At 34.2% G+C, this 18,649-nt stretch overlaps 1 protein-coding gene across 6 annotated transcripts in view; it reads right to left on the reverse strand.

The window, feature by feature from the left end:
• Positions 1 to 5,851: 5,851 nt before the first annotated feature.
• The window catches only part of LOC111086210, a 72,591-nt gene continuing 59,793 nt past the window's right edge, over positions 5,852 to 18,649 (reverse strand). For 4 of the 6 annotated variants that reach the window (XM_022388141.1, XM_022388142.1, XM_022388143.1 and 1 more), the window contains exon 2: positions 5,852 to 10,497. In XM_022388141.1, the coding sequence (XP_022243849.1) occupies positions 6,591 to 10,457 (3,867 nt within the window). In that variant the 5' untranslated portion in view covers positions 10,458 to 10,497 and the 3' untranslated portion in view covers positions 5,852 to 6,590. Of the gene's footprint in view, positions 10,498 to 13,961; positions 14,097 to 18,277; positions 18,354 to 18,649 lie in introns of those variants that run through there. The other 2 variants (XM_022388144.1, XM_022388139.1) reach the window with 2 other exon arrangements.

Genomic DNA, 18,649 nt, shown 5'->3' on the forward strand with positions numbered 1-18,649 from the left:
TCTTGCAGAAAAAATACAGTATATTTTATAAATTCCCACTGGAGAAGGTAAGTAAATGTATTTTTTAATTAAAAGTTGCTTTTCACAATTTTAAGTTTTTAAGGAGTGTTTTTTTAATCCTTTTTAACCCCCTTTTATTTTTACATCTACTTTTTAGGGCCTCCCAGTGGCTCAGCGGTAAGTCTGAAGGCTTATAACGCTAAAAACCGGGTTTCGATACCTGTGGTAGGCATAGCACAAAAAGTCCATAGTGTCATTTTGTGTTTAACAACAAACAAATAAATACTTTTTGTACATTTTTTCATGTTCTTCTTGAAATATCGCTGTTAAATATTTGTAGTGTAAATATACATAGAAAGTACAAGAATCTTACCTGCCACTTCTGGGTCTTTATAACAAATGATTAGAAACGTTTTCAAATTTTTAATTATTAGCCATGTATCACAATGATAGTTCAACTCAAAGCCGTATCGTTTTTCATAAAGTTCTAATCTTAATGCAACATTCCGAATTTTCTTCAAAACTGCTGCGAGCCTCGGAATGGGCTAACATTAATAAAGAGCGGCTAAATTTAAATTTCTGCTAACTCCACCAGCTTCTTATTTCACCCTATAAACTCTGATATAATTTGCGGTAAAAAATTTTGAAGTTCATGACAGAAGGAATTTCTTCTTTAGTATCTGAATGGAATTTATAAATATAAATTAAATATAACAAATATTGCATAATCGAACACTAATAAGCTTAAATCAGTTCTTTAGAGCGAAACGTTATTCACTGTCAAAGGCACTTATTTTTGTAAGCATGTTAATATTATCAGAGGCCTAAATAGATAAATTGTCTCATGTTTTCACGACTTGTCGACATTTTTACAGGTACTTTTTCGACACGTGTTTGGATTCGTAAGTCACTGACAATACCAACAATGATCCATTTAAATAATTACTGTAAAAATTTACATAGTATTAAGAAGAGTTTAAGAATCGCTTTTAGTGCATGCACTTATTTATTTCTAAATCAACTATTATTACTCAGTTAAAAATACATAATACATTTGTAAGAGTTGCAAACATTTGGAAACACCTAACGGTATTTTGGATCCACTGAATTTTTTATTCAAAAAATAAATGCCCCACTGTCTTCTTAAAGAGCAATGCTGAAGAAAAGTTTTACTTTTTCATGGTTAAAGCATATGCTGTCTTGCGTTTATTGAATTGAAATAAATGTATTATTGTACATGAACACAATTTGAAGAAAAAGTAATAGAAGCTACACTGTTTAGACACTGAGCTCATCGCGTTTCCTGTTATTCCTTAATTACATTACAGAGTCATTTCCGTTTTCAACAGTTTAACCACGATCTTGTCTCACAACTCACGAATACTGTGGGATAACTCTAATGCATACTAACCACTACAAATTGTAGTAATGCTCTCATGATAACAATGAATGTTAGTTTTTCTTATTTGTGTTATCAAATAATAAAAGTTAATAAAATATCTGCTAACACATTACGAGGCCTGACGAATGGCCGGATTTTCTGAAACATTTCAATAAAATCATATCAGTTAGATTCTGATTTCACCCATTTATTGTTTCTATTTATGTGATTATATAACAAACTGTATTCAAATATTCAGCGTTTAGATGATAACTTTTGTAAGCTATAATTTCAATGTTTCAACATGGTTGTTTACTACCAAAGCTGCTGATATAATGATGACACCAGATTTAGAATACTTCTAATACTAGTCCTAGAATGCTCATGAATGAGACACTTTGAGAAATATTTAGAAACAAAGACAAATTTTTAAATACGCGATTCAGTGAAGCATTGAGTCGATTTTTGTGATTGAAAAGTTAGTAAGGTATTCAGATCAGTGTTAGTTGTCGTGTATATTCAATTACTCGATTGATTAGCCGTACAATTGTACAAGTATGTTTATTTGTACGTTAGCCATAGTACCGTAAGTGACTTGTAGTATGTTGTAAAACCCCTGAGCGAAATCAAAGGAAAATATGTTAAGAAATGTCAACCACGCTCCATCTGCTATATCCAATGCTGACGAAGCCTTTCCCCCAAAATCAGGGCTCGAACATTAAGGAAGAAATAAACTAATTTGTTGTCCTTACGTGCACTGGTCTTCGCATTATTTTCAACAAATAATTTAAAAGAACCCGCCCAATAAAAGAATAACGTTACGATAGAACATTTGGTTTTCTTGAATGTTTTACATTAATGGCTCCTGAAATGCAAAGCATACGTAAACCCAATGCTGAAGATTGAATTTCATGCATTTTGGTTGAAGAGATTTAGGCATTAGGTTTTTAAACTGACTGACTAAATCATTTTGTAGAGGTTTAATAACACTGAGAAAACATGTAAAAATTTTCATTCAGATTTCCAGTTAACAACATAACATGAAAAACTAATTCAGACTAATATAATCTTTAAGCGCCATCTTTCGTGAATTTCGTCAAACAATTTTATCAGATATTTTTATTTTATGTATATAAATAATATAGGACAAAAAATATCTTTTTTTCAGGATTTATTTCTAGTTTTCTGAAGAAATATTTTAAAAAGAAAAACGACATGATAATGAGTCTTTAGTTAACACCGAAATATCTTTTGTTGTTGTTAGCCATTTTACAGTAAAACAGTAGCTGAAAGTTGGAATGCTTTGCGTGTAATCCACTTAGAAGTTCTGTCCATTTTAATAATCGCAGTTTTACCAGTTTATGTCAACTTCTATAGCTTTAATTTTCATGTTTACCCATTTTCGGAATATGTTATTCATAAATACATTTTTACACATAATAATATTTTAAATAAAAAATTTCATGTTACATGAAACAATTGGTTTATTATACAAATTATCAAACTACTTTTTATTTCAGTTCTTTAAGCTTGTTAATTTTAATCAATCATTTATATTTCTGAATAATATTATTTTCCGAGTTTTTGTATAGATTTAGGGATTGATGAGAATTAAAAAAAACAACTTAATTATTAATTTTGCTTGTTAAGCTCATCATTTGAATTTCGCTCAGCTGTTAAACATTTCTCATCTAGCGAAGTTAATGTAGTTAAATACTATTAACAGTATACTATTCTAACTAAAATACGAATATTGCAAATATTCTTCCGACTAGTACGAGTGATCATTTATTTTCTATTATATAAACTTGAAATTCTGTCGAACAGAGAAAAGTATGCTTATTTATTGAATATTTGAAATTTTAAAAGAAAAAATTAACATTTTTAGCTTATAAAAAAAAGTGAATATTTCTCTTTCTAATCCTTTCATGGTTCAGTAATAGTTTTAGACTCCAGTGAGTTATACTACATGATCATTAGTTACTTGTAATACCTTTTTACAGTCATCGGGAGTAAATGTGTGTATTGGAGGGTCAAAATTAAAAGTGCATCAATCTTATCAGACGTGTGCCTGCCTAAAGAGTGTGGAGGCATACTCCCCTGAATAATTTTTACAGGTAGAGTAGCAGTTGGGACCTATTTTAATGTAGAAAGGGCCTAAATATTACAAAAATCTGGGAAAAATCACGAATGAAATTAATGAGAAAATAGGCAATTCAGTTACTATATTTTATTTTTCACCGTTATTTCTTTATTTTACTAGTGTTTAGCATGGTGATCTGTGGATACGAGAGTACATGGTTCGCGTACCGTTACCTCTCAGGTCACGTTCGACACTTTGGGGCCTTGGGTGTATCATAAGATTCAAATCTCATTATTCGATAAGAATATACCATGAATTGGCGATGTGTGCTGTTAACTAGCTACCTTCTCTCTAGTCTATCAGTGCAGAATTAGGAATGGCTAGCACAGATAGCTCTTGAGAAGGTTTGCACGAAAAATATCTTTATTTCCAACTACCAAATTAATTTTAGAATATTTATCTGTTGATAGTGACTTATCATTTTGAACTAAAAACTCAATTTGTGTAAATTATAAAGCTATCAAAAATTATGGGAGGGCGAAATGAGTGCTGGCCTCCCTGTTCCGACGCCTATGCTTTAAAAAATTTGATTATTTTCATATATTTTTGTATCGTTCTGAAATCAGTCGATCGATTATCCTTTACCAGTCTATACTTTAGGATAAAATCCAGTGTTTTAATGATAATTTATTTACTTAACCATTATACCATTTTCCAACCAACCTTACTAAATAACTTATACTTCTTTTGTATTTGTTATTATCACTCTTTACTTATAAAGTAACGACATTTTCGGTGCCAGTTAAGTTTCTGCATTCAATATATTTCTTCTTAGGTTTATGTTAGTTCTCTATTATGCCATAAATAATAATCTATTTCGCTTAAAATAAAAAGGGGAATAGAGATTTTTTAAAATACATAAAAAATAACGTTTTGATATTATACAGTAAATAGTTAAAAAAATTGTCAAAGTGAATATTTTTCAAGTGCCACCCCCACATACACACCTAAAAAGATACTTTTTTACTGTCTGTTTTTGATGATAACAGCAAAATACCCAGTTCTACTAAATCCGTTATTGTTCTTTGTATGTACAAACACACATGGTAGTGCTATTTCTAGCACAACCCTAAATGCATCAAGTTCATCAACCTATTGAGCACTTGATGTAGGAAAAACGTATAATGAATGTATAAACTAGAATTTATATTTTGTTTTCTTGTATCGCAATAATTTCGCATCATAAACCATTGGAGCTCTAAGATTAAATGCTTTGTTTTTACATGTAGATGTCATGCGATCTGTATTTCCAATTTATTTATAACTGAAGAAAAGGAAATTTTATAAATTGCTAATTGCAGGGTGTAGTTCAATAAATATATATATATATAATTAGCCTGCCGGTTTTCTAAATAAACTGCAAAATTTTTCACTGCAAGAAACTATGAATTAAAAGAAAACATGAAACTACGTATTTTTTGGTTGTCTAAACATTTTAAAAATATTTTCTCTATAGTAAATTTTAAAACTTAAAAACTGGCGGAGTTTTCTTAATAACTGAGCTGTAATGGTCCATATATTGCACACTTAAGTTTAATGATGAATAATAAACGTATGTCGTTCAAATGTGACCAGCAAATTATGGATGCTCATTTCATTGAAAAACCCCATCTAGCGACTGGGATAGCCTTCACAAGTCATGGATAATAATAGGTAAAAGTTTCAGTTTCAGTTACACATGTTACTGAAATCAAACTAATTTTGCTTCTTCTTTTTATCGTACCGACAGAATCGCCAATATTGGTTGATATTTATTCAATTTTAAGCAAAATTTCATCAAAATTCTCAATGCAAAATGTCAAATAAATAACTAAAGTTTCATGTATAATTTATATTTAATTGTTATATTATTTAATATATTTGTTTTAATAAAAGTACTGTAAATCACAGCTTGATTTTAAAAACTTCGAGTAAAAAATCATATTTTCAGAATTAAACAAAGTCACAGGAAGCACAAATAAATATATCAAAAATTTCAATAAAATAGTTCGTATGAGTTCATTTATCAATTAAGTATTCTTTTTATACTAATGAAAGCAGGTTACATCAAAATCAACAGTCTGCTATTTTTTTTCCCCCGTAATTAATCTACCGATATTTACCAAGCTACAATGACATTTGTATAACACAAGTTTTGCCTACGCTTTTACCACCTCCCTCAGGTTTGGTTAGGCCTAATTAAAAAACAAGACAGAGAGAGAGAGACGGGTAGTACCATATAGTCTTTCCAACTAACACGAACATATTATTTGTATATTTGTGATACACGTATTATTTATTATAAGATTTTGAAACTGAAAATCACGTTAAACCCTCTACACAACATATAAATAAGATAATTACCTATAACAAAGAATTATGTAAGTTTATTCCACGGGAATATAGAGAACGACACTAGGATATGGGTTTTTGGTCAAGTAAATTCCATACACATAATGCAAATAAAAATACACAAAGAATATTAAAAGTTCCAGAAAACGACTGTGAATAAGTCAACATAAGAATATATATATAAACACATAAACATTCTTTGAATTAATAACATTATTTAACACCAGGCTTCTGGATTATAACTACTTCATTAATATTTACAGCTACATGTTACATTTAAAGAACTGAAGCTGAAACTAAAACTATTATAAAAACTTGAAAACAAAACACGGTCAAAATGTGTCATTAATAAAAACACACGCTCATTAATTAAAACAAAAAAGAAAAGTTCATAACAAAATGTTAAAATTTTTTCATTTCGTCATTACGAAACCATAAAACATATGACATTAATTAAATTCATATCTACATAATGAGCGTTACAGATGTTAGTTGGACATATTTTAGGCTCTGAAGCGTATTTCACATACTAATGTTTCACAAAACTAAAGCTCAGTATAAGAGTCTGAAAAAACACCATGCAGTTTCATGCGACGCGTGCACTGGTTACCACATGGAGGCTCTCACAGGCAACATGCAACAACAAGTCTATGTTCGTGGTTTCCTTCTCGTCTTCAGCTACTTGGTTTGAACCTGAACTGGTTCCCGAAGGTGTGAGTGAATTGAAATTACACATCAAACAATAACGCTTACACCATGCAGCTCACCTGGAACATCGGTGACTTTTTTGGCTTCATATCCAGTCGAGTATCCTTGATGATTGAACGAAGGCCAGGTTGGTGATTGGCTAGGACTTGTATTCGCCAGTAAAGACGTTAATAACTCATCCAGGTGTCTTTCATCAAAAGGGGTGACTTTACTCTTTGGTCGACCTTCAGTATCTGACCAAAATTCATGTGGCATTCGTTTGGGTGGAACTAATGTCTTTCTTGGAGGTGTAACAAGTGAAGATTTAATCCCACTTGGGCTTAGTAGGTTAGCGTGAGGTACCTGAGAGTGTTTATCGTAAGTCCAGACTTTAAGAGAAAGTGGTCTTTTCCCTTGACGAGCAGTTTTGGAACTGGGGGTAGTCACTCGAATGTGCCATTTCTCTGACTGCCCATCTTTAGGGTTGTCTTTTAATATCGCTACTTGGTTTTTTTGACTAGATTTTCCTGGATAATTCCACGTTTTCACACGATTTTCAATTTCTGCGCGACTCTCAGTCAAAGTCTCCGTACTTGTGAGATGATCAATCGTTCTTTCACTTTGAATACTAGAACTATTACCCGGATAATGTCTCCCTTTCATTGTTGTCTGTGGTGTTTCCGTAACTGTAGAAGAAGATTCTTCTGGCTTGACAGAACCTCCAAATTTCTCCCATTCTGACGCTTGTTTTTCTAAAGCAGCAATAATATCAGTCATACTTTGTGCTCTTTCGAAAGGCAACGTGGCTTCTTTTTCTTCTTTTTCCACAATATGTGCAATATTTGCTGAAAGAGAACGCACTGCACGATGTTTCTTCTTGCCAAAACATTCAGTAGTTGACTTCAGTCCTTTGAAAGTTCCATCAACTTCTTGAAACACCATGCTGGGAATGTTTTCTTTATTACATAATTGATTGTCTCTGCGTAGGTTACGAAACGCTACGTCATCTAGCACCACATCAGGAGTTCTTTTTGGTCGACAAAATTTTCGCTGAACATCAACTGGTGTGGCCTGGAGATAGTTAGAAGCTGATGCTTGAGTAGCAGGATCTTTAGGAATTCCAAAAGGCGGTGGTGGATCTAGGACTTTAGCAGCATCTGCCATTTTAAAGAAACGATAAGCCATGTCGTCATGCTCTATATCTGGTTGCTTTGTGAGAGGAAAACCTTTGAAGAATTCTTCAACCTCTACTGTTGGAGTAAAAGCCGGAGAACACAAAAGATAACTCATGTTACCATTGTTTTCTGGACTTGTTGGGCTCTCTTTAACATTCTTTTGAATTCTCCTGTACGCTGCATCATCGGTAACTTTATCTGGCACAGCTGAACGTCTGGTAGGTGGAGTTCTTGTTCGACGCAACTGATTCAAGCTTAGACCATAATCAAAGCTTTCCTTCTCTGTAATACCTGCTGAAGATTGTATACTATCATCGTCTTTCCGGATCGTCGAATAATTAATAACATCGGAATGAGAATTACTTTTTTTATCAGGGTTCAATGAATTTTGTGAGAATTCCAAACGTGTTGGTCGTGATAGCTGAAACTTTATAGGAAGATCACGTCTTTCTGCTCTGTCTAACAAGTCATCGTCATTCAATTTCAGACTTCGGTACATTTCTTCCAGTTCTTGCAGTGCATCTTCAAAATTTTTAGAACACCTTTTCTCCATCTCACGTTGCATGAATTGATCCATTCTTTTTTTCTTAGCATCTAAACAAAGAGTGGCTGATGAATGTCTTCTTGTAGGTGGAATTGGTGCACTATAGGACGGTGACAAAAAGCTCTTTTCAGGCTGATTATTTGGACTTTCTAGTGAATCTGATTTCTCATAAACTCGAGTAGTAGAAGATCTAGAATACTCATTTTGTTTAATTAAGTCCAAGTAGATCTGATCACTTATTAATGTTGGAGATAAGGGAGCTTTCATTATAGACGAAACACCAGAAGACGAAATTCTGTTATGTATGCTAGATTCCTTGGTTTGGTTTGCACCAGATTGATCTGTAATTTGGCAAGAACCTTCATTGTTGTAAATTGACAAGTGACTACCCAAACCTTTTTTGCCATCTGATAAAGATCGTCCTACAAATCCATATCTTTTTCTTGCAACTACCTGTGAGTCACTCATATACGCTTGAGTCCCTTGTTCGTAAGGACCATGGCTTGCCTGGTCTGGCTGTGTAGATAATGGTGCCTGGTCTGTATACGAATAAACAGGTACTTTAGATTGACTTATTGAAGCTAGAATTCGGTATGGAGGAACATCAGTGTAAGCAGGCATCCCTTTTAGTGTTTTAATGGGGCCGTTGTTTTTGGGGTAACTTTTTGTGGGTCTGAAATTGTCTTTTAGATGTTTATTGTTATATGCTCGGATTGGCATAAGAGAGTCTGGTATTTTTATAATATTTTGGTTGACCTCAAGCGGGCGCGTATTCATATCACTTCCAGTTATGCAGAAAGGCCTTTCTGTATAAGTTTCGGTCTGTAAAGACTTAGTGCAATTACTCTGACCTATAGTTTCCATTGTGGAAATGTGAGGTCGCTTGCTCAATGCTTGATTTATAGTAGTGATAGTAGTAGTAGTAGTAGTAGATGTAGGGTGAGAACTTCTCAGTTGTTGAGCTGTTTCATTGACTACCACTTTAGACTGAGGTGATCTAGGAGGCGGAGTTGGTGCCCGTCCCAGACTTGGACTAGAGGCAACTGATTGCGAGCTTACTCCAGAATCTTGAGGAGACGGATGTGATACTTGCCCAGAATTTTGCTTTCCTCCAATAACACAAACAGTCAGCTCCCTCACTGGAGAAGGTTTTTTCTCTTTGATTGGTCGACCATTTGGCTGTATGTTTTCTGAATCCGTACGCCTGCTAATGCAGTGAGGATGATGATAAAAATAATAGTTCTCCTTTGTTGACTCTAAAGCACTATGGTAGCTGGATTGAGAGGAATCTAAATTTGGTGACTTAATATAGGGGTCAAATACTGGATCCCGGTATAAAATAGATTCTTGCCAAACTACACCAGAGTTACCCTGAGGAGCTGGGGGAGGTTTCTTCTGACATTCTTCTGGTTTCTTGTCCAGAAGGAGTGCTTCTGTTGTTCCATTTTTAGCTAATTTATTAAAAGAAAATTCTTCTTGTGATCTTCGCTTGAAATGTCTATCTGTTCTGCTAAATCGACTACGATTTTCTCTAGAAGAGCGATGAAGAGCCTCATCACTGTAATAACGATCTATGGTTTCATTTGATTCATCATCCGATGATGACGAACCACAGAGTTGCTCCCTCTTCGCTTCCACTCTAGCTTTCAGAGCTTCTCGACGTTCCTTCCTGCTCCAGCTGTCGGTGGAGCTCTTGGAAGAACGACTTGAAATAGTTGAATCCTTCTTACCGCACCTGTACGAAATATCAAGAAAAACGTTTGAGGTTTTGAAAAACTGGTCGCTGTTTGAACTTAGCTGGCGAAACGAATTGTAATTATTTGTATTATATTGTGATTCTTGATTTTTTGATAAAACTGGTGTATTTTTCTCCAAATTGGAATCCCTATTAAAATCACTAGGTCTGTGGAATTCGACAGAAGAACAGGAAGTGTCAGAGTTTAGTGATGAATCATCGTCAGATGAACGCTTCGGATCTGAAGACTGGAACGAGAAACAAGAGTAGCGATTCCCATTTTTTTCACTGGATTTTTTTACTTTAGTTTGTTCTTGTTCTTCTTTCTCGAATGCTGAAAACAGTGCCTTATGATCAACTGCTCCTGGTCGCCTACCTGTTGGTAAGCTTTTAGCTTTCACACGTTTTGCTTCCGAAGGATTTAGACATGAAATTAATGTTTTAGGTGATTCTTCCTCCATAGTACCAGTCTTTGAAGGTGACGCCGAGTTAGCAGTTCTCCTACAAAGAAACAAAAACAGACCACGATAAGAAAACCATGTACTTTCATACATTTTGTATCACATTCATGTCACGTTACTTATAAATTATGATAACATGCATGAGACCAACATAATATTTTTATATATATTAATTTATTATATTATATGAAACTCAGCTAAAATAAGGTTCTTTATGGAACGTTACAATAGGTTACACTGAATAATATCTTATGTATATATATATACACATATATATACTAATATGTATATAAGTTGTGGATCATTTCTAGAATCCAGATTATTTGTTTAAAGCCCACAGACCATTATTTCTGTGCTATTTAGTATGGTCTGGTGGTTAGGGCGTTCGACTCGCAATTCTTCGAGTTCGAATCCCATCACCGAACATGCTTGCCCTTTCAGCCGTTGGAAAAGAGGAATAATAATGTGACGGTCAATCTCACTTTTCGATGGTAAAAGAGTAGTCCAAGAGTTGGCGGTGAATGGTGTTGATTAGCTGCCTTTCCGCTAGTCCATCACTGCTAAATTAGGGATGATTAGCGCAGATAACCCTCACGTAGCTTTGAGCGAAATTCAAACCAAACCAAACCTGTCCGTTCTATAGATTATTCTTTTTACACATTTGAAATGAACATTCTAATTTATCAGTTATTGGTCTTCTTTAACAATTTTCTTCCTTGAATGTCTTCTAGGTCAACAAGATTTGACTTTTTTTGTGGTACATAGTATTGGTCTCACCAAAGAATTTCCAATTTTAGATGTGTTCTAAAAATGTGTTATCGTTAACCACTGATTTACCACTGAGCCACTGATTGGGGGGGGGGGATTAAAGAGTGTACTAGACCTATCTAAGCATTTTTCTCTTCACGTTTTTATTGGAACTTATCGATATTTTGAAACATTTTTTCTTTGTATTCATCTTGCTCTTGATTACATATTATATTATTCGTGGTTAATATGACATTGCAAACTTCAATGGATTTTTTACTGATAGACACAGGAAATACACAATTAGTACTTATTCGCTGAAAAATTCAGAAGAATGAATTAGTAGAACTAATTCCATACATTCTTGAAATCTCAATAAAATATAAGTTAGTTGTGGCGACTAAAGAACAATTACAACACCATAAACATTAATTATAAATCAGCCGAGTCTTGTTCTTTCATTTACTGTTCTTCATTAGGGATGGAATTTCCCGAAACCGATTGTTTGTTTGTTTTGTTTTGAATTTCGCGCAAAGCTACACGAGGGCTATCTGCGCTAGCCATCCCTAATTTAGCAGTGTAAGACTAGAGGGAAGGCAGCTAGTCATCACCACTCACCGCCAACTCTTGGGCTACTCTTTTACCAACAAATAGTGGGATTCACCGTCACATTATAACGCCCCCACGGCTGAAAGGGCGAGCATGTTTGGTGTGGCAGGGATTCGAATCCGCGACCCTCAGAGTGCGAATAGAGCGCCTTTACTACCATGCCTTATGGATTATGTTATGGTGGTAGTAAAAGTAAGTGTTAAAGGAAATTCCAAGAGCAAAAAGTTAACTATGTATATATCTTTATTCACACAATGTTATGCTTTGAACTTTGAGCTAATCGCACACAGAGTAACTTTTATCTTTTCTTGAGTGTTTGTAAGATACGTTGTTCGCTTACAACTTATAATACAGTTAGAAACTTTTTTTTTTCAGTTTATTGCATGTTGGCACAGAAATGCTTAGGCCGAAGACTTTCTAAAGAAATAAAATTAACAAAAACCTCTTACATTTTCGAAATAAATAGATAAAAAAACTTTTCTACTGATATCAACGAATCAAGCAAAGTTTAATCAGTTATGACTAATAAGATATATTTATCAAAATTTTTATTTTTTATTTTTATCACAAGCATAATTATACATTTTTTGAAACAATATCGTCACTTTACGATTGATTCACTAAAATAATATCGATGCTTACGCCACCTATTGGATGCATAGAATTAAAATAATTTTGGTCATTCTGAGTTTTGGTTAATAAATAGTTAATTCTGCAGTTTGAAATACTGCTAGGTTAAAGATTAATTCATTTGAAGCTGGTAAGTTTTTCCTCATTTATCTGCTTATGATCAGCAGTAATTAAGTTTCAAGCGAATCAAGTAAAACCTTCACTTATTTCTTTCGATCTTTGTATAATCCCTTACATTCTTACAGTGCTATCTCCAGGATTCTGAAGGTGGGGAGAAGAAGGGGTGACAGACAGATGGGAGGGAGCGAAGGATTTTGTTTTAAAGAATAATTGTAAAAATACTTATGTAAGATAAATTAAGCAGTCTTCTAAGGGCTAGCCAGAGATTGGATAGTGTTTTGTTCGGTGGGTTTTCCTTGTGTAGAGATGCCTAGTAACTGAAGACATTCTGTTCTGGGAGATGTAGCTTTTACTAAATTTTTTCGTGAAAATGTTAGGGGAGGTAGACAAAGTTCAGTGGTGGCGCCCACCAGCCCTCGCCTCCCCGCTTTGCAATGGTTTTAGCAACAAACGAAATGCCATTCAGCTTATCATGATGGGTTTGATAACCATTAGGCTTCTGATATAAGTTAGTTTTAATAGCCTAATAGTTAGCGTGCCAGGACTGCGAATCTAAAGATTCATGGCTCGCAACCCGTTGCTGCATGAACTTGCTCTTCACTTTGGAGAGCTTTAAGAGCGATGATGAAATCCGACTATTCCATAAGGCAAAGTTAGCCCAGAAGTTGGTGATGCGTGTTGTTTTATAGTACCTTATCTCTAGTTTATTAGTTCAAAATTAGAGACAGGCAGCCGTTACGTAGCTTTGAGCGAAATTCTGAAACAAACTTAAATTTAATTATGGATAAATACACTTTTCCAAAGTTATTCGCTACAACATTATTATAATATCAAAATAATTGAAATAATTACTAATACATACTTTAGTGAAAAGGCATAATCGCTGTAATAACAGCATAAATTCTTTAACTAACACGTAAAGTCGCAGGAAGAATAAAGTAACGAAAGTTTTGTGATAAAAAAACAACAATATTTCATATGTACTATACTCCTTCTGATAAAGAACCAAACCCGAAACTTTGGAAGATTCAACAGTTTGTTGTATTTGATGGCTAATGTCGTGAAATTTTTAAACATGTCAAAAATGTGCTCCATTTTGCAGACTAGAACAATTAAAAAATGGAAAAAATAAAATAATTATTTCTTTGGAGTGTTATACAGAGTATATATTCACACGGGAAAAATGATGCGTAAATTAACTACAGTTGTAAAAGTTCTACGAGACAACCAATTAAAAACGAAACTATCATAGGCCAAACTGTTAACAACTCTGGTCACAAATTGAGTATATGCGCTTTGTCGAACGGTTTTCTCACGTCACCCAGTTCAAACACATAGATTACCAAAATAAGTTATTCAAGTGCGATCTTACGTATCTTTATCAACACTACTGATTACCTGGGATAATAGAGCAAAACAAAATATTTTCCACTGACGTCTCCTTCTAAAGGGATGTTATCCATGTTCGCCGCACAAAAGATGCAAGTACAAGTCACGTATTTTTTGAAAAGTTACATTCCAAACGCTCTCATCTTCCAGTAGTGTTATTCGTTGATTGCCACATGGCTGTCACGAGACTTGTGTGGCGTCATTCATATGGTTCTTCTGTAAGATGATATAGCTAAGCCACTCCTAGTTTTTTTGTATTCTTCACACAGTCTGTTTATATGTGAACCTAAATGGCTAGTTTTGGCAACGGTAACATTCTAGAGTTGCCACTTGAACTATGAGTGGGTGGAAAGGTTCATTGGTCATCTAATTTCTACAAACATTATAATAAGAAATAATCAAGTATCACACCAGAGACATCTATAGAAATTATCGCTGAGATGGAGGGAACGAATGAAAACAAAACGCCGTATATTTAGTTATATAACACTTATGCATTTTTTCTCACTTTTATATGTAATCTTGAACTTTGATGTTTGTTAAACTATCATATACGACTTACCCGATAGGCTTGTCAAAGGCTTTGCATGAAAACAGCCTACGTCTGAAAATTTTAGAATGAACATAAGATTCCAGTCTCCCCTTCCCCAGTCTCTCAGATACTGTCTATCGTACTTAAGTCTCTCCGTGTTATATTTTTTCGAACTCAAATTACAGTAATGGTGGCGATGAATCGGATATTTTGTAGATATTTATATAAATGAAAATACTTTTATTTTATACTCTAGATAGTTAAGTCTCCTATTCGTCGAAAACACACACGAGGCTTTTAAAATACCAATGTCGTATTACAGTTCTAATTATTTTCGAACATCATTTCCATACGAAAGAATGACCTTTTTTAGAAAAACAAAACATGTCTTATATGTTACTTAGAATTATCTTTGACAAGTTTTTTTTTCATTTGAGTGTGCCACCATAACCTATTCTCATGATGAAAAAAAAACTGTCCTTTTCTTGAAGAAACTTCTTTCAAGATGATCGTTTCAGGATCACGCGAACAAACAATACTTGAAAGTCGCTACAGTAATCTAATATAATGCAAATAAATTTCAAACCTTACTACAGTCACTTACTGATACTTGTGCTTTATCAACTAGAACTTTAAATTTCCATCATCAACTAATTTTCATAAAGAGATAAGTGGGCCTGGCGTGGCCTAGTGATTAACGTGTTGGGGTGATGATCAAAGGGTCCATGGTTCGAGACGTGATGCTGTTGAACACTTTCAGCTGTTAGGGCGTAACAAAAGTGACAGTCAGTTCCGTTATTCGGCTCAAAAAGACGAACAAGGACTGTTTGTGAAGGTGAGTGCTGCTGGCTGTCTTCTCTCTTGTCAGTAGTTCAAAATAAAGATTGGCTGTACCTGCACCCTAGGCTTCTGACTGTTTAGTTCATGAAAACATAAGATGGTATTCAGGTTGAAAATTCCAATTCAAAGAAAAGTGGTAGAAGAAGCTCAAGCCCATTATCTCACCCATTTTGTCTAAAGTTACAGTCGAAACATCCACTTGAAAAATCGTTTAAAAAAGTCCTTCGGTTGTAAAAATATACACCAAGACACGTTGGCATACTTTTAAAACAGTGTAAGAAGACAAAAATGATACCTGTGACACTGTTCGTGCATCAACATATGTATTTAATTCTTACAAATATTAAAACTACGAACTTCACTATTAGATATACGACATTCTTTTTATTTATTCGTTTTTTATTTTATTTTTTACTATAGACAAATCAAAGCACCCTCATAAAAATCGTTATTGTATATTTTCTCACTTGTAATGAAAACAACTATTTTGGTCTATTACTTAATTCAAGATTCCAGTTTGGTTATAATTAGTGGAAGCTAGCTGTTTACAGTCACTATAAAATCGTTTAACAAAATGCGCAATAAGCCTTTTGTATTAAGAAACAGATCTATAAAGCACTGGGTACATGAGTTACGTTGCATGGCACTATTTTATAAACTCTACTTGAATAATCACTACTACATTTCTCAGCAAAAGTCTTTTTTTTATGTGGTGTTTCTGAAAGCGAACTTCATCAGTTTCTTTAAAAATATAATTATTAATACAATATCTTAGTTGCTTTTTTATGACTTGGAAGCGGAAATTTAATAAGATTTCTACAGCTTAGATAATTTTGTTTTCCTAACTGTTTGTTTTTGATTGTTTATTTTTTGAATTCCGTGCAAAGCTACATGAGGGCTATCTGCGCTAGCCGTCCCTAATTTAGCAGTGTAAGACTAGAGGGAAGGCAGCTAGTCATCACCACCCACTGCCAACTCTTGGGCAACTCTTTCACCAACGAATAGTGGGACTGACCGTCACATTATAACGTCCCCACGGCTGAAAGGGCGATCATGTTTGGTGTGACGGGGATTCGAACCCGCGACCCTCAGATTTCGAGTCAAGCGCCCTAACCACCTGGCCATACCGGGCCCTTTACTAATTGAATTCACACTGAGAGAAAATACTGGTAGTTGCAATTCTATAGTTCGATTTTTATTTGACTGTATTTATAAATATTTATCCATTATTTTCCCTGTCATTTACCTTAATTTATCAAGCAATGTATGTAAAGCAATTTAAGTATCTTTGGGAAACTGATCGGCAATATATGTACTATTAAAAACAAAAATACATACTCATAGTACATCAGAACAACAGCAGTACGTTATTAGCACTTATAGAAGCTGTGAACCAGAAATTCATTATCACCCTTAGCTCTTGTTTCAATTTTATATCGATAACTAACGCAATGAATTACTACTACTGAAATTTATGCCATCAGGGGGTGCTTTTTAATGCATCTAATATAGAACTGCACTAAACATTGAATAATAAACATGGTGTAAATAAGAATCAATTTATCACTGTTAGGGAAGACTGAAAATTGACTGTTGATTATTGACAAAGTATCAATAAATCTAGCACATTTAAATTTATATTTCTGCCCCATCTTAAGATTAGTACTATTTTCCATCAAAAAACAAATATAAAAAATATGTAACTCTGGTAACTATTTTTGGGAGAGATAAAAATGGGCACTTTGTCCGTTATTTCGGTAAAAATGTTTCATATATTCATCGATCTTATCCTGATATAAGGGCTACTTAGCGATTGTTTAGTACTGATTGAGTTTATTATGCACGTTCATCTACAGACATTACTAATAGAAGGCGTTGAAAACATTTATACTTGAAATGCACAGCATATGTAGCAAGCTATTTTTTTCTTCTGTTTTTAATCCTTGAAGGTGAATCTATGTAAATATGCAATGCTTCTGAAAACAAACGTATAAAAATACCAACTGTTTGCATAATGTAATTACAAGAAGAATGGCAGTAGTCTGTAAGTTTTACAACTAATTTATTCTGAAAAGTGCTGTTACATACCAAAAATTATAGCTTCTGAATCATGTGAGACGTCGTATTCACAATTTTAAGTTTTGATTTGATTAACAAAACAACAACACTTTGGTTACTCACAGAACAGCCACGTGATTTCCGGTTGTTGTTTTTTTTTTTTAATTTTCTGGAGCAGACCTTATGTCGAGTACGCGTAAACGTATAAAAACAGCGGCCGTTTTGTGTTGTCTAAATACACACGCGCATAATATAACGAAGAACATCATTTACACCCCAGAAACCAGATAATCCAATGACCAAGACCACGTGGGTACTCACACGCAATAAAAGCCGCAGGTGAAAATTATATTTATAACCACGGTGATGATTTTAAAATATACAAACAGAGACGAACTTGTGAGATTAAATATGGAAAAACTGGCTTTTAATGTTGGTAATAGTACTGCATGAGGAATATGTTACCTTAGTAATAAATATTTCTATAATCCTCGTTGTTGTATCAGTACAACTTGTTTAGGTTTCTACCATGCTCACTATTGGTCACGGAAAGTGAGCAGTAGTTACAGCTTTAGGTTTGGTTAGGTTTGTTTTGAATTTCGCGCAAAGCTAAACGAGGGCTTTCTGCGCTAACTATCCCTAATTTAGCAGTGAAAGACTAGAGAGAAGGCAGCTATTCATCACCATACACCGCCAACTCTTGGGCTACTCTTTCACCAACGAATAGTGGGATTGACCGCAACATTATAACGTTCCCACGGCTGAAAGGACAAACATGTTTGGTGGTTCGGGGATTCGAACCCCCGACCCTCAGATTGCGAGTCAAGCCCCCTAACTCCTGGCCATGCCGGGCCCTACAGCTTTAGGTCCAAAAGAACCTCAGTGTTACACTTACCATTTAGATTTAGTTGAGCTAAGTGGATTTGTATACAGTGAACTGGAAGGCTGATGCCAGACACGTTCTTGCTGCTGTATAAGTACAACTTTCTCTGCAACCTTGTTCTTCCTGCTTTTTTTTGTAAAAGAAGCTAATTTTAATTTGTGTTTATGATCTATGCTTCAGCGAAAAAGTGAATAAACAGATGTATATCTGTTTATAATACATTATCGTCATTTAACAAGTAAAAGTGAAGAAACGTACCAGATCGTAATATGGGTGGGCATAGTTTTCTGCAGTTCCATATATATATATAGTAGTTCTTTGCCATTGTTGTTTTTCTCGTGTTTTTAGAAATCTTTCAGAAAAGTTGCCCCGAAAGAAAACAAT

This window comes from Limulus polyphemus, unplaced genomic scaffold (genome assembly GCF_000517525.1).
Source record: "Limulus polyphemus unplaced genomic scaffold, Limulus_polyphemus-2.1.2 Scaffold925, whole genome shotgun sequence".
NCBI lineage: Eukaryota > Metazoa > Arthropoda > Merostomata > Xiphosura > Limulidae > Limulus > Limulus polyphemus.